This window comes from Neovison vison, chromosome 7 (genome assembly GCF_020171115.1).
Source record: "Neovison vison isolate M4711 chromosome 7, ASM_NN_V1, whole genome shotgun sequence".
Classification (NCBI taxonomy): domain Eukaryota; kingdom Metazoa; phylum Chordata; class Mammalia; order Carnivora; family Mustelidae; genus Neogale; species Neogale vison.
Window position 1 is genome coordinate 164,312,203 of NC_058097.1, and position 27,830 is coordinate 164,340,032.

The 27,830-nt window shown below is 47.8% G+C and overlaps 1 protein-coding gene across 7 annotated transcripts in view; it reads right to left on the bottom strand.

Annotated features, from left to right (window-relative positions):
* PLEKHA7 (pleckstrin homology domain containing A7) overlaps positions 1 to 27,830 on the bottom strand; it is a 214,089-nt gene that overhangs the window by 6,157 nt on the left and 180,102 nt on the right. For 6 of the 7 annotated variants that reach the window (XM_044258899.1, XM_044258895.1, XM_044258893.1 and 3 more), the window contains 11 exons: positions 19,359 to 19,427; positions 19,103 to 19,183; positions 18,050 to 18,199; positions 17,305 to 17,406; positions 11,595 to 11,703; positions 11,200 to 11,426; positions 8,038 to 8,226; positions 7,821 to 7,938; positions 5,717 to 5,820; positions 5,004 to 5,204; positions 1,942 to 2,100 (listed from right to left, as the gene is read on the bottom strand). In XM_044258899.1, coding sequence (XP_044114834.1) covers positions 1,942 to 2,100; positions 5,004 to 5,204; positions 5,717 to 5,820; positions 7,821 to 7,938; positions 8,038 to 8,226; positions 11,200 to 11,426; positions 11,595 to 11,703; positions 17,305 to 17,406; positions 18,050 to 18,199; positions 19,103 to 19,183; positions 19,359 to 19,427 — 1,509 coding nt within the window. The remainder of the gene's footprint in view (positions 1 to 1,941; positions 2,101 to 5,003; positions 5,205 to 5,716; positions 5,821 to 7,820; positions 7,939 to 8,037; positions 8,227 to 11,199; positions 11,427 to 11,594; positions 11,704 to 17,304; positions 17,407 to 18,049; positions 18,200 to 19,102; positions 19,184 to 19,358; positions 19,428 to 27,830) is intronic. The other variant, XM_044258894.1, reaches the window with a different exon arrangement.

Below are 27,830 nucleotides of genomic sequence, written 5' to 3' on the forward strand. Positions count from 1 at the left end.
ATGACAAAGGCAACTTTTGCACGCCCCAGGGAATTTCTTCCTCCTTGAACTACAAAAGCACATTAAAATGAGGTTGGTTGAAGTTTCTAAAAACAAGCTAAATCCAATCCCAGGACACATCTGGACTTGAATTTAAACCCATGCAGACCTTTCAGTCTGGTGAAAGATGGCAAGAAATAAGCTCTTCTCTGTTATTTCCAATGAGGGCAGATCCAGAGGAAGGAAGTAGATTACATTGTAGCAGGAGGGATTTAGGTTAGAGATAAGAAAGGACTTTTTCCCCTGGCTGGCAGGCCAATCAGAACACCACGAAGCATACTTGCATTGCCAAGGCAGCAGGGAGAAGCTTCTTGGGAGAATGTGAGAAAGCACAGACCTTCGGTTGTTGCAGAGGTGCCAAAGGGAGAAAGTCTAAGGGTGGGGGACCGACTTTCTTAACCTCTGGAGCCCCAGCTGGCCCCAGAACTCGGCAACTCCATAGATGTCAATTTGCTAAATCTAGCCTTCAAGTGGTGAGAACATTTCCTCTCATGCAGTTTCAGGGCACGCCAAATCCTCTTATAAATATTTGTGGGGTATCTGCGGGCCCCTGTGTACTTCATTCAACAGAGTTGTCACCCGGAAAATATTGACAGAGCACCTACTATGCGCCAGGCTCTATGCTGGGCACTAAGAGCCCAGAAATGAACCAAACAGCCATAGGCACTGATCTCCAGAGCTTACAAACAGCACAGTATAGGCCACAGGAGACCTCCCCATGTCATGAAGACCCTGAATCTGTCCCACTTTAATTCCTTGCTCTTCCCTTGGGTAAGACACATTCCTCAATGACAGAAGACCCAGGGGTTACTTGCTTTTCCAGGCCTGGCCAGTCATGATGCATTTGTGCCACCAGAGGGCACTAGAAGAACTCAGACTAGAACTACGATGCAGGTCTAGGCTCTGCTAGGGCTGGAAATTTCACCTGTGATTTTTCAAACCTGCTCCCCTCCACACCCACCCCCTCCCCACCAAGTCTAATTGCCCAAGTTGGCCGAAAACTGGCCCAATCAGTTGCCCTGACTGGCCAACTCCTAGTTTTCCAGGGAGCATTTCCCAATAACCACAGCTACCTGGTTACCTACTGGTTACAGCTACCTGTGTACCTACTATGTGCCAGGCACCGTGCTCATGGTTTTCTGACCACTGCTAATCCTCCAGGCAATGTGCTGAGTCAGCTTACCCCTACCACACCCCACTTTACTGTCAGGGAAAACCAAGGCTCAGAGAAGTTAAGTGACTTGCCCTCAACTGTGGAAAGAGAGAGATGGATGGGTCTGAATCTTCATCAAAAGGCCTTAGCTGGGGGCGCCTGTGTGGCTCAGTGGGTTAAAGCCTCTGCCTTCAGCTCAGGTCATGATACGAGGGTCCTGGGATCAAGCCCCACATCGGACTCTCTGCTCAGCAGGGAACCTGCTTCCTCCTCTCTCTCTGCCTCCCTCTCTGCCTACCTGTGATCTCTATCTGCCAAATAAATAAATAAAATATTTTAAAAAAAAAAAAAAGGCCTTAGCTCTGGGGCATCTGGGTGGTTCAGTCAGTTAAGCATCTGCCTTCAGCTCAGGTCATGACCCCAGGGTGCTGGGATCGAGTCTCACATCTAGTTCCCTGTTAAGCAGGGAGTGTACTTTGCCCTCTGCTTGTCCTCCCTCTCTCTCTCTCCCTTCTCTCTCTCACTCTGTCACAAAAATAAATAAAATATCTTTTTTTTAAAAAAATGCCTTGGGTCCTTTTTTTGCCTTGAGCTGCTATTCATCCATTCTCCTGGCCACACTGACACTGAGCCTTGTCCCCATTTAGGACAACACCTCCCTGCAGTGCCACTGGGTGGGGTGGTCAGGCCACAAGCCAAAGGCTGTTTCTCCTGGGGGTGGGGGACACAAAGGAAGGCCCTGCCCTCACCTCTCTGCTGATGTCCAAGTCATAATCTTGAGGTTCCAGGTCCAACTCAGTGACAGGCATGGCCTGCACTTTCAACCAGCCATTTTCCTCCTTGTCCTTTCTCTCCCCTTGCATGGCCCGTTCCAGCAACTGCAGGTCAAAGTCCTGCTCGCGCTTCCACTGGCAACAGAACAAGAAGGTTAAATGTAGTCACTTCATGACTGCTACAAGAGCCAGGCTTGTCCCCTTTTGGATGGGGCTTGCAGGTACTGGGGTCCTTGGGAAGGAAGCCTGTGACCCACTGGGGAAAAGCTGTGTGACCATGAGCCCCTCAACCTCACCTCTAAGTCAAGGCAGTGGTTGTAGGACATGGGTGGTCCCTGTGGGTTGCTGTAACCCCATGTAATGGAGAGTGAGGCCTCTGCCTCATTTATATGGCCTGATGCCAGGCTGCTGATTTCTCTCTCATCTGGGCCCCCAGAGGATTCACCCACGTACCTCTAGAGCCCACTTCTAAGACCCATGACTTCAGACTCACAATGGTCCCCAGATACAGGAAGTTTCTCAGTCTAAGAGGGTGACCCCAAAACAGACCCAGGGACAGAGCTCCAGAGAAGCTGCCTTATAGCTTGTGGAAGCCTTTCTAGTTCAGAAACCATAGAACTCAGCTCAGAAGTGAGGGAAAAAACAAGTCCTTTGAGGCCCTGGTAAGCACATACCAATAGCCAAGACCTTCTCTAATGGATGGTCCCAAGAGGATACATTTGGGGTGGGGGGTACTGCACCCACAATAGAGTAGGGAAGGTCCAAGCAGTGATGGCTGGAACATTGGGAGGCAGCTAAACTGCTTCTTACCCAGGCATCTATTTGGGGGCAGATACTTTAAGTTAGAAAAACAATGAAACTATGTACAATTGAAATGCTGAATCAAACACAACATTTCCCAGGTTCTTCATTAGTGCCAGCTAGGTACTAAGTAACTTAGTTAGGTACTAAGTTAGGTACTAAGTAGATATTAAGTTAGGTACTTAGGTACTAAGTAACTAAGTTACTTGGTACAAGCATCCCTTCACAGAGGGAAAAACTAAACTGGCCATTTTAAGATCCAAACGCAACTCTGCAACTCTATGGGGGCCTTTCAAATCATCTATGGCCTATGTCCTCACAGGCCTCTGACACTGAGCACGTTGTTGAGAGGAGGGAACAGCCTCAAAGCCTCTCTTTTCTTGAGCAGAAACCAAGCAGAGGCTTCTCCATACCAGCAGACCTCCTCTGTCCCACTCCATATATCTCACAGAGCCCCAAGTGATGATTGTCTTTGGTGCCCCCTCATGTACCCCCAAAGCCCCAAACCCATGGCCACATTGGCACATTTCACCCATTCATGCACAAGCTCTCAATACTGACTCCAAGCCAGTGGGATTGCTCTTAGGTGATGATTTCCAATTACAGCATGAAAGGATTAGGCATTTGAAGTTTTAAGGATGAAAAATTAATTTAATGATTCACAAAGAAAATGCACATTTTTTACACGCTCACAAGTGCCCCAAATAGACAAGTCCTCACTGAAACCCAGCCTGATTGTTTCCACAAACAGGAAAAGGTCACTAGACTCTGTGATGTATCCTGGGGAAGAACCACGCCAATCCATTGTCATTAAGCAACACGTTTATTGGCGTTGATGCAGAGACTCACACAAGTCTTTTTTAAGAGAAAAATTACAAGATACTCAAGTTACGATTTTTAGATAATCTTTCTACATTTGAGACATCAGGTTGTAAAAGGTCAGTGTTACTACAAATGACATTTGCTTATAAAGTTTAAAAGTTACCGGCTTTGCAGCTTTTCAGGATATGAGTGTGCTGGGTCTTACCCCTTTGGTGTCTGTGCTAACAGCTGCAGAGAGCCCCTCTGAATACAGAACATAATATATCTTGGCATCCATTCAAATTACTAAATACGAGAAACACAAAAGGTTTTCCATAAGAAACTGTGCAATAGGACTGGAGGAATTAAAATTGAACCACTTTAGATTGGTAGTATTTATTTAAACGTGCAGTCTCTGAAGCCTGTGTCTACCGTCCGGGTGTAAGGCATGGACTTTGATCAACTCGTAATGCCCAGACCTCTGCCCATGATCACGGCCCTCAGGCAGCAGGTTGGCTCAGCCCTGTGGGGCGGCTTCTGGGTTAAGTGAATTTCAAGTCAGTAGGCCTGCATCAAGGGCACAGCAGAAAGGTGAGTCACACATGGGAATGCTAGCCAGGCTATGGAGACGAGAGCTTCTGTTACAAGCCTGGTAACAAAGAGCACAGGCCAGTTAGAGAATGTTTAATGCAAATTAGAAGCTTCTGTAAACACAATCAGGCAGGATTAGAGAGGCAATGAGCGGTAACACTAAAAGCAAAAGAGCTTGTGCGATGAATTAGGGAAACGGCAGTCTGGCTAGAGGGCTAGGGAAGCAGAATCGTCTGACGGAATGTTTCCCAAAGGGACAGAGGGGGACTGTGGGCAGGGTGCAGCGCCAGGAAGCACACCAGGGGGCAGCACAGGTACCCCCCCACCGCTCTCCAGGGGGTACCATGAGGCCTGCCGGCACCAGAAGCTGGGGGAGACCGCCAGCCATCAGGGCTGTGGGGCCCAACCCTGTGCTCAGCTCCTTTGCGGGGCATCGCTGAGGGGTCTGGGAGGCTGGCTGGCTTGCGTTCCTCCTCACCAATCATATCACCATCTTCCTCCTCCATTCCTGAACTCTCTATCCCCAAGTCCTTGCTCCAGCTGAGACTCCGAGGGTTACAAAGTCCTCTCTCAAGTTCAGCTTGGAGAACAAACTTGGGACACCTGCTCTGGCTGGCTCCTAGGCTCCTGCTGTGACATCCTCACTCCTTCTCTGAGTCCGGATCACCCTCTGATCAGGTCACAGCTGCGGCCCAGGTTGTGGACACACAGCCTATGGGGTGTTCTCTGAACCATCTCGGTCGAAGGCCTGTTCTCTCCAGGGTGTGATATTCGTTGTGTTTGGGGAACTCTGGGAAGCTCTGCTCCCCGTCCCAGCCCCACCTGCCTGGACCCTCCTAACATACTGAGCCGCGGTCTCCAGGGAGAGGCTGGCTGAGGTAGCGGGACGAGGGCAGACCCGTCCTCTCTCCTTGGCTCAGCGTCCTCTTGCGCTCCCGGACCAGGGCCTTCTGGTGCCGCTTCATGCGCTCCAGCTGCTCCTCCGCGCTCATCTGGCCCCGCTGGTGATCCCCTGAGTACAGGCGCTCCAAGGCACTCTTGGGTCTCTGAGGAGCAGGAGGGTGAGAGACAGGGCAGCTGGGCTGGGCCTCAGAGGGCAGCCATCATTCCTGTCCTTTCTTTCTCTCTCTCTGTGTCACATGCTCTCTCTCTCTCTCTCATACACAACACACACACATACACACACACACGCTCCTCTAAGCATACTCCGGCTTTCTGGAGAGGACCCCATTCTGCAGATGCAGACACTGAGGCCCAGGCCTGTCCAGCTGGACACACATGTAGCATGTGATGGGGCCAGAACTCAGGGTACAGACATTCTGGGTACCCTCCTATGAGTCTAAAAGGCTGGAGAGAAAGGTAATGGGTGGTCTTCAAGAAAGAAAGAGAGCCAGATGATGCCCTTCTAGGTGGGCAGTGGGAAAGATATCACTGAGCACATGGTCACAGGGACCCTGAGCTCAGGAGGGGCTGAGGTCACCTCAAAGGCCATCCCTGGGGCTCCCAGGATTGCCAGTCACCATCCACCTCATAGCCCTTGCCTCCCAAGGCCACTCACAGGGAAGGTCACCTTGCTGCTTTCGGCATTTAGACCCCTCCGGAGCGTGACGTAGGGAGCAATGGTGGATGACTGCTGGAGCCTTGACGTGGACCCTGAGAGCCCTTAATGAGGAAAGAGAAGTCCAAGTGTATTTATGATGGGGTAGACAGGCCACCAGCCCCTCCCAAATCACCTCCCACTCCTGAGAGGGGACCATGAGGACCTAGCCAACAACCCATTCCTCTTCCTCCCCAGGGCCTAGAAGAGCAAGGCCCGGTAGAGGAGGAGGGGCCAGCCCAGGAGTGCTCTTTGTCCCCAGTGGGGTACAGCGTCCCTGGAGATCTACAGACCACCCTAGTCTTCCTTCACATGCAGAAGACCTGGGCTGCTTGGCAGGTAGAAAGGATGAAGAGGAAGGAATGCCCTTCCTCCTCCTTTCTTCCTGGTGCACTCCTGTGCATCCTGCATGACCCAACCTAGACGCCCTGCCTGTGTGAAGCCTTCTCAAATGCCCCAGGCAGAATTTACTGTCCTCTCTATCCTTCAGTACATGCATTGGTTACTGCACTGACCACAGTGCCAACACACCTAACCAACTAGCCTGCAAATTTAACGATGCCTGCCTGACCGACTGACTGAATGACTGAAGGAATAAATGAATGAAGGGAAAGCAGCAGCACCAAGTACTTATTAAGCACTTAACTACGGAACAGGCAGTCACTGTGCTTGGTGTTTTATATAGATTTTTTTCCACTGGGCTTACCATGTAAGCATTACCTGACCATTGCAGAGATGTATAGCCTAAGGCTCAGAGAGGTCAAGGAACTTGTCCAAAGTCACTTGGTAGGAATACCATTGACTCTGTGCTTCCCACATCTGGGTCAGTCCTACGGCTTAGAGAAACCATCTCACCCTCGCTGGCTGATGCCACTGCCTATGCTTTCTCTGCCAACACCAATTCTTACCAGAGGTGGTTCCTGACATCTGGAAATGGGCATCACTCCCACTAAGGACACCACTAGCATTTGGCACATAGGGGAAAGGACAATAAATGCCCTGAAATGAAAAGAGAATCCTGAGCAACAAAGAACTGTCCTGCCCCATATGCCACTAATACTGCCGTTGATATACACCTATGCCATAACGAATTAAGGGAAGTGTCCCTGGGCACAGTGCCAAGGATTGCTGTGGCCCCCTTCAGCAAAATCCAGAGCCTACACCCTCCAGGGACCAGCTCAGGCCGTGTGCCTAGGCCTCTAACCCTGCAGGTGCCAGAACCACAGCTATGGCTCCTTCTGCTTCTGCACCTGGCCAGTGGGGAAAGCACTGACCACCCACCTTAGGGAGCAGACAGGAGGATCAGGGGAGGAACAGATGCAGGAGTGTGGTCAGCCTGCTCAGAGATTCTAGGAGACCCAGGTGCAAAAAGGTCAGGAGACTTCCCTTTAAGAGGATTTCTGAGAAGAGGGTCTGGCTGTGGGGACCAAGAGGGCATGAGTAAGTCTAAGGGCCTAAGTCTGCTCCTATCCCCATCTGGAAGGCATAGGGGAGGACAAAGAGAAGGAAAGTGTGTTTGTTTATAGAAGGGACTAATGAAGTCTTTGAGTGATACAGGACAGCCAAAACCCCCCCGGAAAGCCTGAGATGGCGAAACTGATGGCAGTCACCCAACATCCCAGCCTGTAGGGTCAGAGGCTCCGGAGTCAGAACACTGGGACTGTATTCTCACTCCATCACCTGTTGGCCATTTGGCAAGTTAGTTAATTCCTCTGAGTCTTAGTTCTCTTATCTCTACAGGGAAATGATAATAATAACACTCCCTTCCTAGGATTATTAAAAATATTAACTAGGTGAATATAGAGAGCTTGAAACAGTGCTGGGCTTTAAAGTAACTGTTATTATCATTATTTCCAGGGGCAGATGTGATAAAAGAGCAAGAGAATCAGGATGGAGGCCAGAGGAAGGAAGGACAGGCCCTCCCTGCAGTCAGAGTCTCCGTGACAGCTGCTGAGGCCCCCAGCTGCAGGCAGAAGGGTGCAAGGTACGGGGCGAGGGACTGGGAGCAGTAGTTACGGTCGTAGTGGGGTTTCCCAGAAAGCCTCCATGGACAGGTTTGCCTTACCTCTGCCCGGCAGTGTCTGGTACCTGCTGTCAGGGCCCACTAGTCCCAGGGAGGGCTGGGCCATGTCCCCACTGAAAGTCGCCAGCTCAGGCTCACTAACGTATGACCGGAGCTCCACCTGTGGGCAGAGTCTGAGGCTGTCGTACCTGCCCAGTGTCATGCCACCTCCCCTCCCCTCACACACATCGGGGCAGCCCCAGAGGTCCCTCCTGCTCACCCTTGAGTCCCCATTCACACACTGCCCCTGCTCCCGGTCTCGCTTTCTCTCATCCGACTGCCGTTTCAGACCCCGCACTGACGTGTGCCGAATGATAGTGGCCTCCTTTGGCAGAGGTGGCACTGCCGGGGGCTGGTCCTCTGGACTGTAGAGCTCAGGGAGTGGGGGTCTGGGAGGTGCCTCGTCTTCCTGCTCAGAGAAAGAACCAGAATCAGTGCCAATGAGAGGGAGCTGGATGGAAGATGTGGCGTCACTGAGGCGGTGGCCCACCAGACTGAAGTGGGCCACTTCAGGCCTACAGAGTAGGACCACTACAGCCCAGGGATGCCAACACTTCCCCCAGATGAGCTGCGGAGAAGGGGGGGTGCCTCTGCTCTAATACTATTCTTCCCTTCAATTCACTCGTTTTCCATTTTTTCAAAGCATTACCCTTACAAAATCCAGTCTCCTGGGTCTGTGGTCTTACTCCACTTCCACGAAGCGTCCCAAGGTGGGGAGGGGGCTCTAGGCTGGCAACTCTGTGCTTATCTGTATGTCGATGACAGCAACCCACCACCACCACCACCACCTGCAGAACAAACACCTACCCCCCATTCAGAGTTCTCAGACTGAGCGGGCTCACTGTCCCTGCATGGTCTCTGCATCCTTCAGCAGGTTGCTGTCTGAGCAAGGACAGTCTACATCCCCTGTCTATGCCCTTTCTATCAGAAATGTGCGTGGTTACAAGCTATTTCCTCCTTCCTGACTCGGGGACTGAATAAGCAGTCAGCAATGGGTGACTCACTGCCTTCCTGGCAGCCCACTCGCTGGGCGGTGATGAATATAACTATTTTCCTTGAAACTCACCCCCACCCCCTAATAAATGTTCTCTGAGGGCTGTGGCTTCTACACAGACCAACAGTCTGGCCCCTGATTGCCACGAACACCCACTCCTGGAATCAGGGACCATCCTTCCTAACCACCCCCCTTCCTTAGTTTAATTTTGCTTTGTTTTTCAGGATTCTGGAAAGGTCAGGAAAGGATGCTGAAGCTTGCTCTAGGACGGTTTATCAGCATTCTGGTAAAGTGACACAGTTCACTATTGTGTGAAAGTTAAGCCTCCTGTCCCAGATACCCACACGCTCTCTGGGCATCAGCGGCTTCCAACCCTGACAATGTCTTGGAATCACCAATCTCTAAAAAGTTCCCCAGAAAGATAAACACAAAACATGGACACAAACACAAAAACTGCTTTGATTGAAGGGAAAAGAATGTCTGGAGATGAAGGGCGGGAGGAGGCATTTTGTTATATACTTTTCTGTATCTTTTGATTTTGTGCCCTTGGAGAATATTATCTAATAGAAAACTAAGTGACCTTAAATTCAAGAAAATAAGCCAAGCAAAAATGAAAGAACTATAGCTACGTGTAACAATGTGGATAAGTGTCCCAAAAATAATGTTGCAGACAAGTGCAAGATACAGAAGAATACAGCACCACATGTGGGCAAAACTCAAGTTTAGACACAGGTAGCAAAACTAAAAAAAAAAAAAAAAAAGAAGAAGGAAATTATCCAAAAAGTCAAGATAGTGATAATGGTAACTTCTGGCAGAAAAGGACTGATGGGCCTGAGGTCTCTAGTTCCTGACAAAGTTCTATTTTCTTGGTTTTCTTGTTGGTATAAATGGGTGCTCTCTTTATTATTTGTTAAATTATATATTCGTGTTTTATGTCAACCACAGGATATTATTGTTTCACAAATAAAAACATGAAACAAACAGTAACAAACAGTAAACCTGGTGAGCAAAGGGAAAGAAGACAAGCCAACTTGAAAAGTCCCTGCCGATGGGCCACAGAGGACTAAGCTGTGAAGAGCCTCTGTGACCATCTATTATTCCAAGCTGCTTATGGTGCACAAGGGGAAACTGAGGAAGCCCTTGCCCAAGGACCCAGTGAGAGAACAAGAGCCGCAATCCAGGCAGTCCAGCTCCCAGGCTACCACCTTTTCCCTCTGCTAGCAGGCATCTTGCCTTAAGTCAGGAGCTGTCTGCCCTAGCCATTCCTGCTGTGTTTTGCTATTCCCCACCTCCTGTTTTGTGGCTGGTACCCTACCGCCTCTTAGACATAAAATCAGGAAGGAGATATCAATGTGAAGAAATTCACAATGACTCAGTTCAGCACATGTCTTCCAGCTCTGGGCCCTGGATGATGGCTGGAAGCAGGCAGACAGTGAGGGCCAAGAGATGGGAACTTGTGTGTTTTAGCCAGCACTGCACACTAACCTTCTCAGAGGTCCTAGGCATACCCCATACCCAGGCAAAGCTCCTCTAAACCGTTGTTAGCAAAACCTGGAGGTTCCCATCCCAAGGTCCCCCTTACTATGGCTTCCCTGTCACTTGGACCAGATCCTTTGTATTCTCCAGCCAAGCCCAGCCTGGCACTGGAGACATGAGCCATCATAGTTCCTGACCATATCTTCTGTTTTCTTAAAGTTTCCTGTGCCCCCAGACTCTGTCAAAAGCCTGACCCATCTCTCTGCCAGGCAAGCCAAGGTGCTGGCTCGGGCAACCACATGGGCCACAACCCTGATCTGGGGAGCTGGGCTGAATGTCCACTTAGATGGCAGACGGCAAAAAATAGGAGATGTGGAGACTCTCAGCAAATGCTAACACCTTTGGGCCTCCATTCTCTCGTGTGTGGGATGGGACAGAGACCTTCCTGTCTGCGGACTGTGAAGGCCAACTGCATCCTACAACTCAGCAGAGTGCTCAGCTGCCAGGGAAGACAAAGATGCTCTTTTGCTGAGAGGAGTCCCTCACCCACGAGCTTGTGTAACCACAGGTTTGCATGGAGTCCGCGTGGGGCAGCCACCGGTCTCTGTGTGGTACATATCACAATCCCATCCTACTTAGCACAGTCATTTCCTCTTGCTGGGCCTCCGTTTTCCCAAATGTAAAATGGGAAGACTGGGCTAGCTCCTCTCTCAGGGCCCTTCTAGTTCTGGGAGCACGATGGTCGGCTCCACCACTCTTGAACTGTTCCTAGCTCAGGACTCTGGCTGATTCCATCTTCCCGGGTTTCCCCAAAAGCTTCTCTTCCAACAGAAGCTGCCCTAAGGACAGAGAGAGACAATCATCTCCCAGAGAGAAAATAATGGCGCTCAGCTCGTGGTCATCGATACTTACAACTTTGGGCTTTGCCTTGGTTGGTGACTGAAGAGGGGACGTCACTTTCCTCAGCTGGGGTGGATGAGGTCGGTATGGCACATAGGTTTGCAGCTGGGGGAAGAGTCGGACCTCCAGAGGGGTCCGCACGGGGCTGGTAGGAGGGCTGAGCTGTGGGGGCGGCTTGCTCTCAGAAGTCGAGAGTGAAGGCACAGGCGGGTGAGGAAACAAAGGCACCGTTTTTCTCTCTAAGGAGCATGGAGGGAAACAAAGGATGAGATGGAACAAAGACCCTCTTCCTTGGAGGACAAGGGGAGTGACGACTTTGCCATAAAGACCTGACCTCCCCAAGGGACAGCCCATGTATGTGGATATTGGCCTCCAACCCCCCACCCCCAGGAAGATGGCCCACTCACCTGGATTTTTGACCGATTCCACCAGGATTCTAAAGTTCTCTTTATTTGCACTCAGGCCTGCGATGACATCTTCAATCCTCCAGAGATCCTTCTGTATCTGCGATTTCTCCTGAGAAAGACAAGGTGGTGGTTCACTTCCTTCTTAGCACCTCACCAGAAGTTTTTCATTAGGACTTATGCTGTCATTTCAGACATAGCCCCTCACCCTGGGGGACAGCAACCCCTTTGGAAACCCCACCAGGGCTACAGCCAAGCCTGCCTCAGAGCTTCACAGGGAAATACACATATGGAAGACACCCAAGATCCAGGGGAGAAGTTCAGAGGAGGTTTCAGTGATTCACCTTGCCTAGTTCCCCCTAATTTAAAAATAGATGCCTTAAATACTGTACACTTCCAAAGTATCTACAGCAATCAAAGTCAGAGACAAAAGAGTGGTTAGCAGAGTCTGGGGTGGAGAGGGGAATGAGGAGTATTGCTTAATGGGTACAGAGTTCCAGTTTTGCAAGATGAAGAAAGTTCTGCAAATTGGCTGCAATGTCTTAATGTACTTAACACTACTCACCTGTACATTAAAAATGGCTAAGGTAAGAAGCTTTATGTTATGCATATTTTACCGTGATTTAAAAAAAAGAAAAAGAAAAAAACCAGACTGTTTCAGGCAACCACGGCAGAAGGGAAGAGAAGGCAAAGACTAGAGGTTACACCATCGCCAGAATATAAAGAGGATCTTTGAAAAGACAAAGCTGAATCCTGGGATTTGAGGTTCATTTAAAAGCACAATGGGCAATGAATCCTTGGCAAGAAAAAGAAATGAAGTACCGATACGTGTTACAGCATGGATCAACCCTGAAAATGTTTATGCCGCGTGAAAGAAGCTAGACACAGAGGCCACATTTATATGATTTCACTTACATAAAATGTCCAGAAGAGGTAAATCCAAAGAAACACAAAATAGAACATGGTTGGCTAGAGCAAGGCTGGGCAGTTGGGGGTGTGGATGAGGAGAGACTGTTAATAAAGAGAGGGTTTCTTTTCAGGGATGATGAAAATGTTATAAAATTGATTGTGGCAATAGTTGCCCAACACTGAATATTCTAAAAACCCCTGAATTATAGATTTTAAAAGGGTGAATCTTATGGCATGTGAATTATGTGATAAAACTTATGCACACTCTCACAAGTCACAAACAAAATCAGATGGGGACAGGTCCTAGAAAGCGGTGAGCAGGTTTAATCATGATTAAGGGACTCTGGGCATTTTACTGAGTATAGTCGACACACAATGTTACATTAGTTTCAGGTGTACAACATAGTGATTCAACCTCTCTAACCCTTACACTATGCTCACCACAAGTGTAGCTACTATATGTCATGATACAGTGCTAAGGCAATTACTACTATAATCCCTGTGCTGTGGCTTTTATTCCCACAATTTACTCATTCTATAACTGGAAGCCTGTACCTCCTACTCCTCTTCACCTGTTTTGTGCATTACCTCCAACCCCCTTCCCTGTGGCAACCATCAGTTTGTTCTCTGTGCTTAGAGGTCTGATTCTTTTTTATTAGATTCCACGTGCCTGAAATAATATGGTATTTGTCTTTCTCAGTCTGTCTTCTTTCACTTAGCATAATACCCTCCATCCATGTTCTTGCTAATGGCATGAGCTCATCTTTTTTATAACTGCCTAACATCCCATTGGGTGTGTATAACACGTCTTCTCATAAAAATGTGTCTATCAGTGGACACTTAGGTTGCTTCCATTTCTTGGCTATTGTAAATATGCTTCAGTAAACATAGGGGTGCATGTATCTTTTCAAATTAGTATTTTCATTTCCTTTGCCTAAATACCCAGTATAGGAATGGTTGGATCATATGGTATTTCTAATTTTTTTAGGACCTTCCATGCTGTTTTCCAGAGTGGCTGCACCAATTTACACACCCACCAAACAGTACACGAGGGTCCTCCTTCTCCACATCTTCACCAACATTTATTTCTTGTCTTTTTTATTTTAGCCATTCTGACAGGTATAAGGTAATCTCATTTTTTTTTCCCAAGATTTTATTTGACAGAGAGAGAGAGAGATCACAAGTAGGCAGAGAGGCAGGCAGAGAGAAGGGGAAGCAGGCTCCCTGCTGAGCAGAATGCCTAACTCAGGGCTCAATCCCAGGACCCTGAGATCATGACCTGAGCCAAAGGCAGAGGCTTAACCCACTGAGCCACCCAGGTGCCCCCTCACTGTGGTTTTGATTTGCATTGCCCTAATGATAAGTGATGTTGACCATCTTTTCACATGCCTATTGGCCATCTGTATGTCTTTGGCAAAATGTCTATTAGGGTCCTCTGCCCATTTTTAAATGTTTTTTGTTCTCTGGGATCTTGGGGGTTTTTTTTGGTATTGACTTGTATAAGTCCTTTACATATTTTGGATATTAATTTGTGGGCACCTTTTTTTTTTTTTTCTCAGTACTAGGAACCAATAAATCCCCCTTTTATTTAAGCAAATTTAACTGGACGTTCATGTTACATAGAGTACAGATTCTTAACAGTTATAAATTATAGATTTTTTCTTAGTATCTTCCTGTATTTTCCATTTTTCTATGATATACATAGTAGTTATAAATAGAATCCCCCCACCATGACCCATAAGGGATAAAAAATTATTTTTTTAAATTTTTTTTTCCAATTTATTTATTTTCAGAAAAACAGTATTCATTATTTTTTCACCACACCCAGTGCTCCATGCAAGCCGTGCCCTCTATAATACCCACCACCTGGTACCCCAACCTCCTTGTAGGCACCTTTTAATAGAGTTGTTTAAACATCAAACTTTTTTTAAAATTTTTAAATTGTCATGGGAGAATGTAGCTTTGGTCACTCCCCACAGACTTCAAAGGCTTCACACCCCATCTCCTCTCAAGGCACCCAGCCATCCTCCCGTGGAAAAATTCTTGCATGTGTGATACTTAGGGACTTGCCTGATTCAGCAAGTAGACTATATGCCCTTGGTGTATCTTCACAGTTTCTCAGCACATGGATGATGAGTGAAAAAAGACCCAGTCACATAAAACTCCCTGATCAATGCTGCCCAACAGCTGTGACAACAGATGTCCGAAGCCTCCTTCCTAAGGGAGCTCACATTCTCATACTCTCTCTACTCTTCCAACACCAACGCACATCCTCAAGGCTGATAAATAAGGAAAGGGCTTGATGCTTAGCTCCACCCCAAAGCACAAGTGTCCTAAAACAGACTTGGTATTGAACCCAGAGTGTGAGTGTGTGTAAGCTAACAGGATTGTCTCAGGAGCGGAGGTCCCCAAGCAGGGTGCTGGGAACAGGTAAAGGAGGAGCGTTGGAATAAAATCAACTCTCTCCCCTCTCCTCCAGCAGTCTATCTGGCATACTTTTACCTGTCAGTTTGCAGTCCTGCCCCTATTTAGCCCTTCTGTCAGCCCCACATGGAAGAGAAAAGCAAGGGCAAGCAAAAGCCAGAGAGCCTCTAATGTTCTCCAAGGACGATGGAATTTCAGAACTGAAGGAAAAGGTGAAGGAAGCTTTTGGGGCACAGGGGTTGGTGCTTCATCCCTGGACCCTCACACCATGCTGGGCAGAAAGGCTCCTATGGACTGCATTCAGCAGACGCCTGTACTTACTGTCCAGAAGCAGGGACATGCACAGGCAGCCTCATCTATCACTGCCTCTCACGGTTACCTCAATGTTCTTTTATCCTCTGGCTTGCCAGCGCAGGTGGTCACGAGGATCTTTACAAATAAAGCCACTCACCTTTACTGAAAAGCCTGTAAATTTTCTCACAGCCAAACCTGGCTAAAGGGGGCAAGTTTCCAACCCAACTGAGAATGTGTATGTGGGGCTGCACGCGTATTTCCACGCTTCATGACTTATTCAGGACTCTAACAGCTTGCCTGGCCTAGCATTACACCAAAGAAGTTAGCACAAAGCCTGTTCAAAGAAGTGCTTTGTGAGCTTCCCAGATCACAAAGTGGGGCTCAGGGAAAGCACGAGCAATGCCACCAGGCTAGGTGGAAGTTGAGTTGCAGGAGCTAGGCTTCAAACTAGCCTATGTCTTTGTAACTTACTTACACGGTTAAGTTCTTCAGGGAGTCTGTGACAAGACTTGTACATTTTACCCATTTGTTTTCCAGAGCAAAAAAAGGGATTCTGGGACTGCGGTATGTTAGATCACCATGAAATAAGGCATGGTAGAAACACAAATGGCCAATGACCATATAAAAAGATGTTTAACCTGCCAGTAATTAAATAAATGCAAATTAAAACTAGATGTCCTTTTTCAGCCAGCGGACAGGCAAAAACTAAAAAGACTGATACAGTCAAGTGCTGGAGAAGATGCGGATAAAGGTTCAGCACCCTCATTCACTGCGGGTGGGAGGGCAAATGAGTGCAGCCTCTTAGAGGGTGACTGGCCGGCATCCACCAACATTTAAGATGTGCACTCGCTTCAGTCTAGCAAGTCCACCCTCAGAGCCAGTTTTAGATGAAAGCTTATAAATGAGCTTGAAAGGGCAGTTAGATGCTCACTGCGGTACCATTTATATAAGCAAAACACTGCAAACAACTTAAATGCCCATCAGAAGAGAATAGCTAAAATATGGCATATCAAGACTATGAAATACTATGCAGCAGCTAAGAACTGATTTCTTTTACTTTACACAGCTTTCTGAGATTATGGAAATCTTATTATCTGTGCTGTTCAATACAGCAGCCACTAGACATAGGTGGCTACTGAGCACTGGACATGATTCTAGAGTGACGGAGCACTGTATCTTTAATCTTAGTTACTTTCAATTAATTTATATTTACATTTAAATAGTTAACACTTAAAGATCAGGCAACATAAACTTGGTATCTCTCCTGGAAAGATCTGCATATCATGAAGTTATGACAAAAAAGCAAATTACCGAACAATGTGTAAGTATGATCCCTCTTTAAGTAAACCCAACTCCCACTGCCAGATACATTATACTATCCTGTGGATGGGCATATGTTTGAAAACAGACAAAAAGTGGCACACAGTGATGGCACGGATCACACACAGGGAAGGTGATGGGAAAGGAAGGGAGGCAAAGGAGCTTTCATTTCATTCTTTGCTTTTGCTTCTTACTGTTTGGCCTTTACAGAGAGATGCATTCATGTGTTATTTTTATAGTTACAGAAACATAAGAAATAAAAAGCTAAAAAAAATCACTGCTAAAATTAATTAAAGAAGATCCAAGAAGACAAGTTTAATGGGATGAAACCGTTTAAGGAACTAGTAATTAGAAATAATCATTTGAAAGATATTGTCAACAATATTCACCTAGTGTTTTCAGGCCACTATGCCAAGTGCTGGGATACCAAATAAGAATAGGAAAATGTTAGCTTGGATACAGGGAAATCATGGGGGGCGGGGAACAGCAGCAGGAGACGGACAACTTCTGGGGGACCTGGCAGGCCAGCCCTAAGCCACAGGCAAGAGTGTTTTCCATAGGGCCGGGTTTTCTGGGACCAGGTTTTCTGGGAATCAGGTTTTCTGGACCAGGTTTTCTGGGAATCAGCTCCTAATGGTGGGTGGAGGGACAGCAGGCTTTTCCCAGGCCACACACCTAATCCCTACAGCCCCACAGCCCCACAGCTCTACAGGTGAAGTCCCTCAGAAGGAACAGAGCTCAGAAGGGATGAAGAGCCCTTGGTCACCTGGAAAAAAAAGGCCCTTCTGTGTTGTTCCTGCAGGGTCTGCTTCAGCTGCTGCACATCACTCTCTAACTTCAGGTACTCGTTCCAGGCATTGTCCATCTCCTGTTGGCCAAGAAAATCTCCTGAGTCTTAGTTATCCCCCGTCCCCCAGACGGCCCCATGAGCACCTGCGCTCTTGACCACTGCTGACCCAGCCAGGGGAAGACAGACGGGGAAAGGGCAGCCCAGCGGGTCTCAGGTAGGCCTGGCAGGAGAGAGACAGGGCTTGTCTCTTCATTCCTGCTCTGACCCTGGCTACTGGAACTATCGAACTGTCCCCTCTCCCACCACTGGAGATGCTCTAGTCCCCAGCCCCGGCAGAAAGGGCCTGCACCACATCCGATGGACAAATACAGTAGAAATTCTGATGCTTTGGAATTAACTGCACAGATCAGGGAAATCTGGTCCCTTGGGTGTCACTGTAGCCATACAGCAGTCACTGATGGAAAGCATCCTGAGGTACCAGCAGAGACAGACATGTCACCCCCAGGCAAGGTGAGCTACTATCAGGAGGCAGCCTGGAGAAGTTCTGCTACTCCAAGACTCTTGTCCCTGGCTACCAACTCAACTACAGCTTGTGAGCTAGGAGAAGCAGTCCCTTGCCCAGCCCCCTGCCCAGCCCCCTGCCCAGCCCCTGGCCCAGCCCATCTTGGGGCTGGGGGATGGGGGCAGGAGAGTGTCTGCCACCCTCACACCCTCTACACACAGTGGACTCTCTGGAGATCTCTGCCCGGATGTGGACAAGGTCCTCCTGCAGCAACCTCTGCTGGTGAGCAATCTTCTCCAGGTGCTGAGGCTGGTCTCGGTACTGCTCCATCTGTCTGTGCAAAACCTCCAGCACAGACTCCAGCTGGTCCTACAGCAGGGAAGGGCCAAAGAGCAAGTGGAGAGCAGGACAGCCCCTAGAGGCTTCCCCATCTCATGCCAGGAACTAAGCAAACCCGCTAGATCTGAGACTGAAAGGCCCCCAGCCTAGTTGGGGTCTCTGATTCCAGCTCTAACTCTGCCCACTGGGTGGGCTCCTGGGAGGAACCACCTAACAGCTCTCTGCCTCAGTTTTCTCATTTATGAAGTGGGCATAAGGTCATCCACTCCTTATGGATAAATTATGAGGATACATCAAAGAGTAGATGAAAAATTCTCTTTTCTTAGGGAAAAGGGCATGTTATGAACCTCCAGCATCGGAAGTATAATACCTTATTAAAGTTCAAAAAAGAAAAAAAAATCATAATAAATATCCAAGAAACTAAACATGGGCAGCCTCTGGCCTCTTCCTCCCCTCCCATCCAGACGTGCTTTCTCCATAGCCCAGATCCTAGGAGGAAAGGAGCTTTAGGAAATGACAGCCTCTGTCCTGTTACAAGTGTGGCCACTTTCTCCAAGGCAGCCCTCTTCCATGGAGTTCAGGCACTTGGGCTCAGCACACATAAGCCAGCAGAGCCCTCCTCTCCCAGGCTGACCTCACGAGGCCTCCAAGGAGAGGAAGGCCAGAGCAGAATTAAGGTGGAAGAGGAGGAGGTCACATTTGGAATAAACAGGCTTAAGCCTCCCCCTGAGATTTCCTCCTCTTTTCTTCCTCTTTCCCACCTAAGGTTTAGGCAGAAATGCCCCTGGAAGCAAACATATTATTCTGAATAAACTACTACCCATTCTGGATAAATGAGTACCTGTGACATACGAGTCCAATCTATATCTGAGGAAAGACAGCATGACAAAACCCCCTCCACTCAGCCCAAGGTTATGCAAAACCGATGCATACTTTGTTCTCCTTGAGGGCTCGGATCTTGTCTTCCAAGTCCTGGAGGATCCTGTCTTGTTCACAGAAGATGCTCAGTTTGACCTGTGAGCAAGAACAGGTTGGAGAGGGCCTGGGATGATGAGAAAAGGGCACGACCTTGAAGTGTGATCAGAAAGCCTTTGGCTACAGAACCATCCAAGCCCTGCCTGAAGCTGCCCACCTCGGGTCTGGGGGCAACAGGCAGCCAGAGGCTCAGACTGTTGCCCTGCTCACTCACGTCAATGTCACTCTCTGCGATCTTCACCGGCTTCAGACTCCGATCCTTGACCAGGTCCCGGCCCGTCATCTGGGAGGTGAACAATTTAAAGGAGATTAACCACAAGGTTCAGGATCAGATCTCAAGAAGAAGACCTAGCCCCACGATGGACAAGTGTGGAAGTCTTGGTGGTAGGGTCATGGCATGAAACGGGTAAAAACTCAGGCGAGACCTGATTTTTATGCCTACTTCATTTTAGGGAAAAACCAAAACCTTTTTGTGATCCAAGAAGCACTTGTAAATTTCTCAAATTTAAAGAAAAAGAAGACATTCAAGTTCTAGTATCATTGACTGGGGAAGCTAAAATTTGCCCAAAATGAGTTCAGTATGAATCTTGGAAGATTTAAAAGATAGAGTTTTGCTATTGAACCTGGGGTCAACCCAAGTTACAGAAGTCTATGGCCCCCAGCCCAGAGCAGTGAGGTGGACCAGAGAAACCTGCAAGTCCTGGGGGCATCTCAAAGACTTAGTTTAAGGAAGAGCTGCTACCTCCCCTCTGAGCAAGGTCAGTCTCTCTCACCCTATACCATTTGGGAAGAAAATCAGGTCAAGGGATGAAGGAACCAAGGTAACTCCTGGTTGGGATTTTCAATTGATCCCTAAATAACTGAGGCAGGTCCTATTTGTATACGTCACAAGTTACCCTGTCCTCTCAAGAATGAAAACCAAAATCAGGAGATAAAAATCATCTAAACTTATGGGTCAGTGGGCATTCAAAACATTGTCCATCCTTCCCTTGACCCCATGTGGGCACCATGCTGGCATCTCCCACTGACCCCTACAAAGCTAAACCCAACTCTTCAGCCCATGTTTTCACTTCCCCTAATTTCCTTCTTGCCAAAAGCTGTGTGGGATGGGGCTAGGGAGACTTTTCCACAGATGCACCCCCACAGCCAAGGTCAAATGACCAAGGTCAGGGAGAGCCAGGTCAAATGTTTCCCATGCACAGAAAGCCATCTTGCTGAATTCCATTTTACGGATGTGACCACAGAAACAGAGGGTAGAACCTATCTCTTCCATGAGACAGATGGTGTGTATATTAGGCCAGGGGTTCCAGTGTGGTTGGACAGACAGTTGCTGGAAAGATGGCCCTCACATTCTTCCTATTCCATCTGAGAGGTCCAATTAGTTGTGTGAATAAGAAGCAGAAATATATTAGCAAACATTCCCCTCACAACTCAAGCCAATCATGTCCCCAACTGTCCCGCACTCCTCCTTCCTCTCATCATCAGCAAATGCCAAGGTCAAGGTCAAGAGATGATGCCTTGTCCATGCCTTGGGCTGAGGAAGGAGTCTAGCTGCAGACACAACCCAAATCCATTCCCATGTTCCCTGTGGTCACATAGCAGAGGGCAGAGACCACTGTCTTTTATATCTTGGTAAAGTGAGCCTGAACATAAAGCCTGGTATGCTGGAAGGCACTGGGCAAATGCTTATTGCATTGGAGATAGGTCAAAGGCAAACACATGTGGGTCAGTAGAATTCCTGGAAAAAGTAGAGCTCCAGCCAAATTCTGCTCTTCAGACTGGCATATTATGTATGTGTACATACATCTACACACACAGTCAAGGACACATGGACTATTGCCACAATCCACAAACAAACCGCTGGCTGCTTCAAGGACAGAGGGCTGGGCAAGGCAGGAAGAGGAGTGGAGGGGGGGAGGGGTGGAATTAACTCTGATGAACCAGGGACAGCTGACCTCCAGGCAGAACTTGGCCTTTAAACTCAGGGGAACCCAGCAGGTGAAAGTAAGGAGGTCACTCTGTGTCACAGTCCCTCATCAAAGCAGAAGACAATGAGCCTGTCTACTCTCCAGGGGCTGACCCTTGGCTCACTTCCTAGGAAGAAATCATTTTTAAATTGAGATATGCTGTGAAGATTTTTTTCCTCCTAGCAAAACTCTTCCATTTATTTCATTAGAGCTTTTAACAGATACCATCTTTTTGATACTGAAATAGCAAGGCAGAGAATCTAATTGAGCAGTGCCTCATCTACCCAACACCGTCAAGAAAGAAATAACGTGTTCTACACAAAAAGGGCATTTTAAGAAAGCTGAACCTTTTAAACTTTTTGACGGAAAGGTTTCTAAAAGTCAGTCCTACGCTGCCTCCATGGAACTGAATATAAATTCAACCTTTCGGGAATGAATCAGAGACATTATAAAAATCAGTAATAGGAAATTTCTTAGAAGTCAGTGTTTTGGGACTTTTTGGCCCTTGATTAAATGCTCTTAAATTTCTGTGCTTTCATTTCCGTTGTAGATTGACACATAATGTTTCTTTTCCCTCTCAGAATATTAGTACGCCTTCTTTTCTAAGAAGTAACTCTCTCTTGTCTCCATTTAAGGGCTGCATTTAAGGTGCTGAAAGTTAGGAATTCAAATGGATGAGTCTATAAGGACAGGAGAGTCAACAGAGGTGACACTTGCTGCTTTTCCAGAACTCCCTCCCTCCAGTGGTTCTGGCGGCTTCAGGGGAGGTCCTCCCACAGTCTGTGTCTTCCAGTCTAAGAGCCTTAGCACGTCAGAGGATATACTCTGTCTCCCCTCAGTGAACAATGACCTAATTAGGGGTGACTGTGGGAACTGGGACACATTTTTCATATCTTCTCTGTATCCTGAAAGTCCAGCATATTGAGGATATTTGGAAAATGTCTGTTTAATGAACCCATGAATGTAACAAAATGGAGGGAGCTGAAGTAAAGGGCATGCTTTAGAGCATGAGTTTCAGGAAAGTGTTTACCCAGCTCAGAGGCCCTTGAAACTTCTGAATTTAGCTTTGTTCCAGAGAATCAAGGCTACTACAAGTATCCACAAGTAGTTTACTACATCTAATTTTCCTTTTAAAACTGTGCTTTGTGATAGCAATGTTTAGATCCATTTAAAATGTCAACTATGGGTGTCCAGCATCTCTGTCACAGAAAAAGTGGAAGTCAGTGGGCGTTTATCCCTTTGAAAGAGTCTGTGCACCAGAAAAGAACAGAAGACCACCCAGGCATTTTACCTCACCCTCCATCACATCCCAATACACGTTTTCTCGGGGCTTGGGATGACTGCACATAGCATCTGCTTCCCAATCTGCAGCCTCCCTTGGGAAGCTATAAAAGCTGGCCATATTTCAGGTGCTACTTCTGCATCAGTCAAAGGGAACCGTCTGGGGCAGGGGGTTGGGGAGTGGGCAGGGGAGAACCATCTTATTCTAGTCCTGCTTTAGACTGCTCTCAAATACCAATACCCTGCCCTAAAGAGAAGACACCCTAATCCCAGGGCCATGGTGGGATCTCAGGATACCCCAGCTCCTCCACGGTGACCAGAAAATGCTATTCCTTCCCAAGGAACTCATGCTTGACTACACAGACCACATTGGTCTCCGTCGAGGTCAGTCCTCACCATAGAGGCAGATGAGAGAGAATGGGAACACAACGCAAGCTGGTGGAAAGCCAGGCAAGCCCCCACCCCACCACAATCCCATGGCAACACAAAAGATGGAGTCACAGAACACCGCAGATGAGAGGCTCAGCCTGGTGCACCAGCCAAAATGCTGAAGGAAGCTTCAGTAGGAGAAAAAAATAAACCAAAATGACTTGCAGGAAGCCTGGGGGCGGTCAGGAGAGCCCCTGGTTAAGCAAGTGATGAGGTCAGCACTGAGCCAGAAGCAATGGAATGGCCCCGCTTGGAGACACAGATCAGATCATCTTACGCTTCTCCTGGGCCGACAGCCCCGTGCTGACTTCTTCAGCACTTTGTAAAGCACGTTGATCAAAGGTTCATTATTTTTTATCTGTTCCAAACAAAAAGGCAAATATAACAAAACGTAACAGGTGAGACATCAAAAGACACTTGAAGGAGCCAGAATTTGAGGAACTGGCCGGGGGAAACCTTAGGGAGGATGTGTGCTGTGCGATTCAAATGATCATGTCTCAGTCTGGTCATGCCGCTTCCCGGCTGCTGACCTTTGCAGACTTCGTCCCCTCACAGATGAAACAGAGGACAAGAAGCTCTGCCTGAAGGATCTTTATGCAGGCTAGTTCATGTGAGAGGGCCGATGTCAGGGCCCGCTGCCTTCCAATTCCCCCTGCAGAAGGCAAGAGGAAACTTTGCTTCCTCCTTTGCTCTCCTTCACCTTATGTTGTGAAACAACCAATCACTAGGGAGGAGCTAGACATTAGTCGCATCCCTGCCCCATGTTTTCCACCTTCAGTCCCCCAGACCCTCATCTCCACACTTATGTTCATCTAAGTAATGTCTAACCAGTGATCCCAAATGTTTACAGCTCCTTTGCAGGAACACCGTCCCTACCCACTACCACACCTACCCTACCCACCATCCCTACCCACTAAAACAGTGCACGTCAACCCCAGCTGAAACCGGCACCACCTGGGTGGTTTAAAAAAAAAACAAAAAAACAACAACTGATGCCTAAGTCACACTCCAAGAGACTTGGGTATAAATCCGTTTGGGGTGGAGCGTGAGCATCCAGATCCTTAAGAGCCCCTCCGGATGATACTGATATGCAGCTAACACTGGGCACCACCACCACCGCAACAAGGGCTTCTCAAACTTCAGCACGATTCAGAATCACCTGGAGGGCTTACTAATATAGCTGACCCTTGAGAACATGGGTTTAAATCGTCAGGGCCCACCTATATGTGGATTTTTTTCAACGAATGCAATACAGTCCTAGAAATTTTCTTTTCTCTATGATTTTATCAGTTTCTTTTCTCCAGCTTACTCCATTACAAGCATACAGTCTGTAATACACATAATGTACAAAATCTGTGTTACCTGTTCAGTTACCAGTAAAGCTTCCTGTCAACAGTAGGCTATTAAGAGTTAAGTTCTGGGGGGTCAAGTTATACTTGGATTTGCAACTGTGCAAGAAGTTGGCACCCCTAACCATGCTGTTCAAGGGTGAACTGTATACAGATTTGCTTGCCCCCACATTTAGAGGTTCTTACTGAGCCAATCTGGGGTGGGGGGAGACCCAAGATTTTGCATTCCTAACAAATTCCCAGGTATTGCTGATGCTGTTATTCTGGGATCACACTTTGAGAACCACTGCTTTGAAACAGTGTTTCTCAACCCTGGCCATACATTAGAAACACCTAGAGAATTTATTATTATTTTTTTTAAGAGTTATTCATTTATTTGAGGGAGAAAAAGCAAGAGAGAGAACACGTGAATGGGAGTGAAAGGCAGAGGGAGAGGGAGAGACTCTCAAGCAAACAGGGCTTGATCCCACGACTAATGAGATCATGACCTATCTGAAACCAAGAGCCAGACACTCAACCGAGTCACCCAGATGCCCCTGTTCATTTGTTTTTTAAAAAAGTAATTGCCGAGTATTACCAATTAGATCAGAGTTGAAGCGGTGGGATCAAAGCACTGATATTCCTTTTACAAACTTCCCTGGTTGTTCCAGTTCATGGCCAGGGTTAATAATCTCTGTTCCAGAACAACAGATCTCAAACTTTTTTGTGCCCAAGAATTATTCCAGAGCTTGATTAAAAAACAAGAACAAACAAACAAACAGCAAAAAAAGGCAGAATTCTGGGCACCATTTCCAGAGTTTCTAATTCAATAGAACCCCCTAAATCTGTACTTAAAAAAAAAAAATCAAGCTCCCAGGTGATCTTGAAATAGGTGGTGTTCCAGAACACAACTTAAGAAACTTGGCTCTAGAAGCTAACTTTGGAAAGAGACCCTGAACAGAGGAGCCCTGATCTCAGGCTTAGTCAGGAAGAGGCCAGAGGCCAAGTGACCAGCGCCCCGGCTGACACATCCCTCAGTCAGAAAGGACAGCCTCTGGGGGCACCATCTGAACAGCTGCAGATACTCACCCCTCCATCTCCCCTTCCCAGCTGTCTTCACCGATGCATGAAAGCAATCTAAGCTGTCAACAACAGTGACCCCACACCTGCTTCTTCAGACCCAGCCAGGGTGTGCGGTTCTGAAAAGCAGAACCATGATGCCAGAAACACAGTTCAGTGAGTACAACTTTAGGGTAGGCATAGTACATGGTGCATGGAAGAAAGAAGGCAGGAATAAAGTCAGACCCTGGGTTTACATTCCAGACCTATCGCTGTGGAAGTGACCTCTCTTGGATTCTTGGTTAGGAAAGTGGCTATCATCACACCTATTGCTCGAAACTTCTGAGAAGACCAAGAGCCATAATGAACAACGCACCCAAACCCTGCCAGGTGGGAACAGATGCCTCATCGGGGTAGAGTCCTGTCCACTCTGCAGCACCAAGTAAAATGCCAGACAGGTTCTTTGGCAAAAAGAACGTTAATACAGAGTATCTTCTAAAAGAGTGGAGTCCACCTTTGTTTGAAACTGGGCACCACAACAGAAATGCTCACTTTAGGGAGAAAAAGCTCCCACAACATGGAGGGAAGCAAACACCACCAACGGATTCTAGAAGCTGAGCATTGGCTGATGTACTGGTGGTGCTGGTGGTGGTGGTGGCAAAGGAAGGGTTTGGACCCTTCAGTCTGTGGCCTTTGGAACAGGGACATGGGGGAGCCTAGGGCAACCAGGCAGGAATAGGGAGGTCGATTTTCTCCAGTGATGCTTACCTCCTTCCTCACCCCCCCAAGAACCCAGAGGAACCTCTAACAAGCAGCTGGTCACAGCGGGGCTGTGTCACGGCTACCCCCACACCCAGTCTGGGCTTCAGGGCTCATTTGGCTGTGTCCACAGAGGCCCTCATCTCAGGGACCCCGGCTGAACTCAGCATTAGCACATTTTGTTGAGCATGTCGCCATCTCAAGAGCCAATGGACCTCAGGGTTTTCCTAACACAGTCACGCACCACTCCCCTTGTCCCACAGTGCTCATCTAGCTTCACTGACACCCCAGAGAAGGGGGGGTCCACCACAACCTGAGCAGGCCCTTTTAGAAACCCCTCTACTTGTAGCTGTTATCCACTTGTCTTTTTTTTTTTTAATTGAAGTACAGTTGACTCATGCTATCCATTTGTCTTCATTCCCCCTTGCAGTCACAGAAGACACATGGTAACATTTCAGAGCTTTGTTGACTGTCTCTAGGTCTCCTGAATTACCCAGAACTCTCTCCATCACCCTGTAGCACAGCTGCGCTAACTGCTGCTGATTTTCTTGTTTCTGCCCAGCATGCCGTTCCATTAGGGAACCCCTCCCTCACTCCACAGGAAGTCTGGATTTACAAGTGGTCACCCATGAGGATGCTGGGCTGGGAGAAAGTAAACTTGGGTTTGCAGGTGGCCACGTTCCCTGCCATGTGGACAGAGCCTACACATCAGGGAAACTAGAACAGTGATGACGTGGCCTGAGCCTCTGGGATCATGCAGCCCTTGGCTAAAAGAACCAGTATATTCCCTCTTTGGGTTATTAGCAGGTTCATATGGGTTTCAGACACCTGCAAACAAAAGCATCCTGCCTAATACATCCTTAGCCATTGCTTTATAGGCTCTCAATACCTCTGCTTTGCTTCCAGCCCTTTCTTCAAATGAGGCCTGAAGTGAAACACCATCTGGGAACCCTATGCCCCAGCTGGGTTTGAGCGGAGCAGAGCAGGTTCACTGCCTCTCAGACGTGGGCACTCTGCTGCATCTTGGAGAGAGGTTAAGGTGGTGCCAACATTTCTGGCAGCCGCACCAGACAGACAAGCACAAACCCCAGCATCTCCCTGCTACCAGTGCAGCTCATTTGGGGGGAAAGTTCTCTGAGAGGAGCTTAGCAACTGGAATAACAAAAATAAGACTGGGGAAATTCTGGTATCAACACAGCTGTTTTCCATGACAGTGACAACTTCCAGAAAGCCACTAGTTAATGTTCCGGGTGCAGACAGCTCCTAGCTCATGAAACATCCCAAGGATGCACCTTGCCTCTATCACATTAAGCACACGTCCTAGGATAATGACCCCAGTTCAGTTCCATCAAAAACTGAAATGCCGGGGCACCTGGGTGGCTCAGTGGGTTAAGACTCTGCCCCAGGTCCTGGGATCAAGCCCTGCATCAGGCCATCTGCTCGGCGGGGAGCCTGCTTCCTCTCTCTCTCTCTGCCTGCCTCTCTGCCTACTTGTGATCTCTGTCTGTTAAATAAATAAAAATGTAAAAAAAAACCAAAAAACTGAAATGCCTTTGGGTCCACAGTAGTGAAAGCAGCATTTTAAGAGAGGCTGGGAGGCAAGGTGACTGAAGTTTCAGAGTTAGAGCTATACCTAAATACCAACTCACCAGTAACCATTTATGTGGCCTTGGGTAAGAGCCTTAGTCAGTGAAAAAAAAAGATAACACCACCCTCCTTCTAGGGTTACTGTGGGATTTACATAATTTAACAGAAGTAAAACATAGTGACCATCACACATTTTACCTTCCATTGTTACTAAGCTTCTGCTGGTAGTTAGGACACCCAAGGACTTCAGGCTCTGCTGTCCTGTGCCTCAGTTTC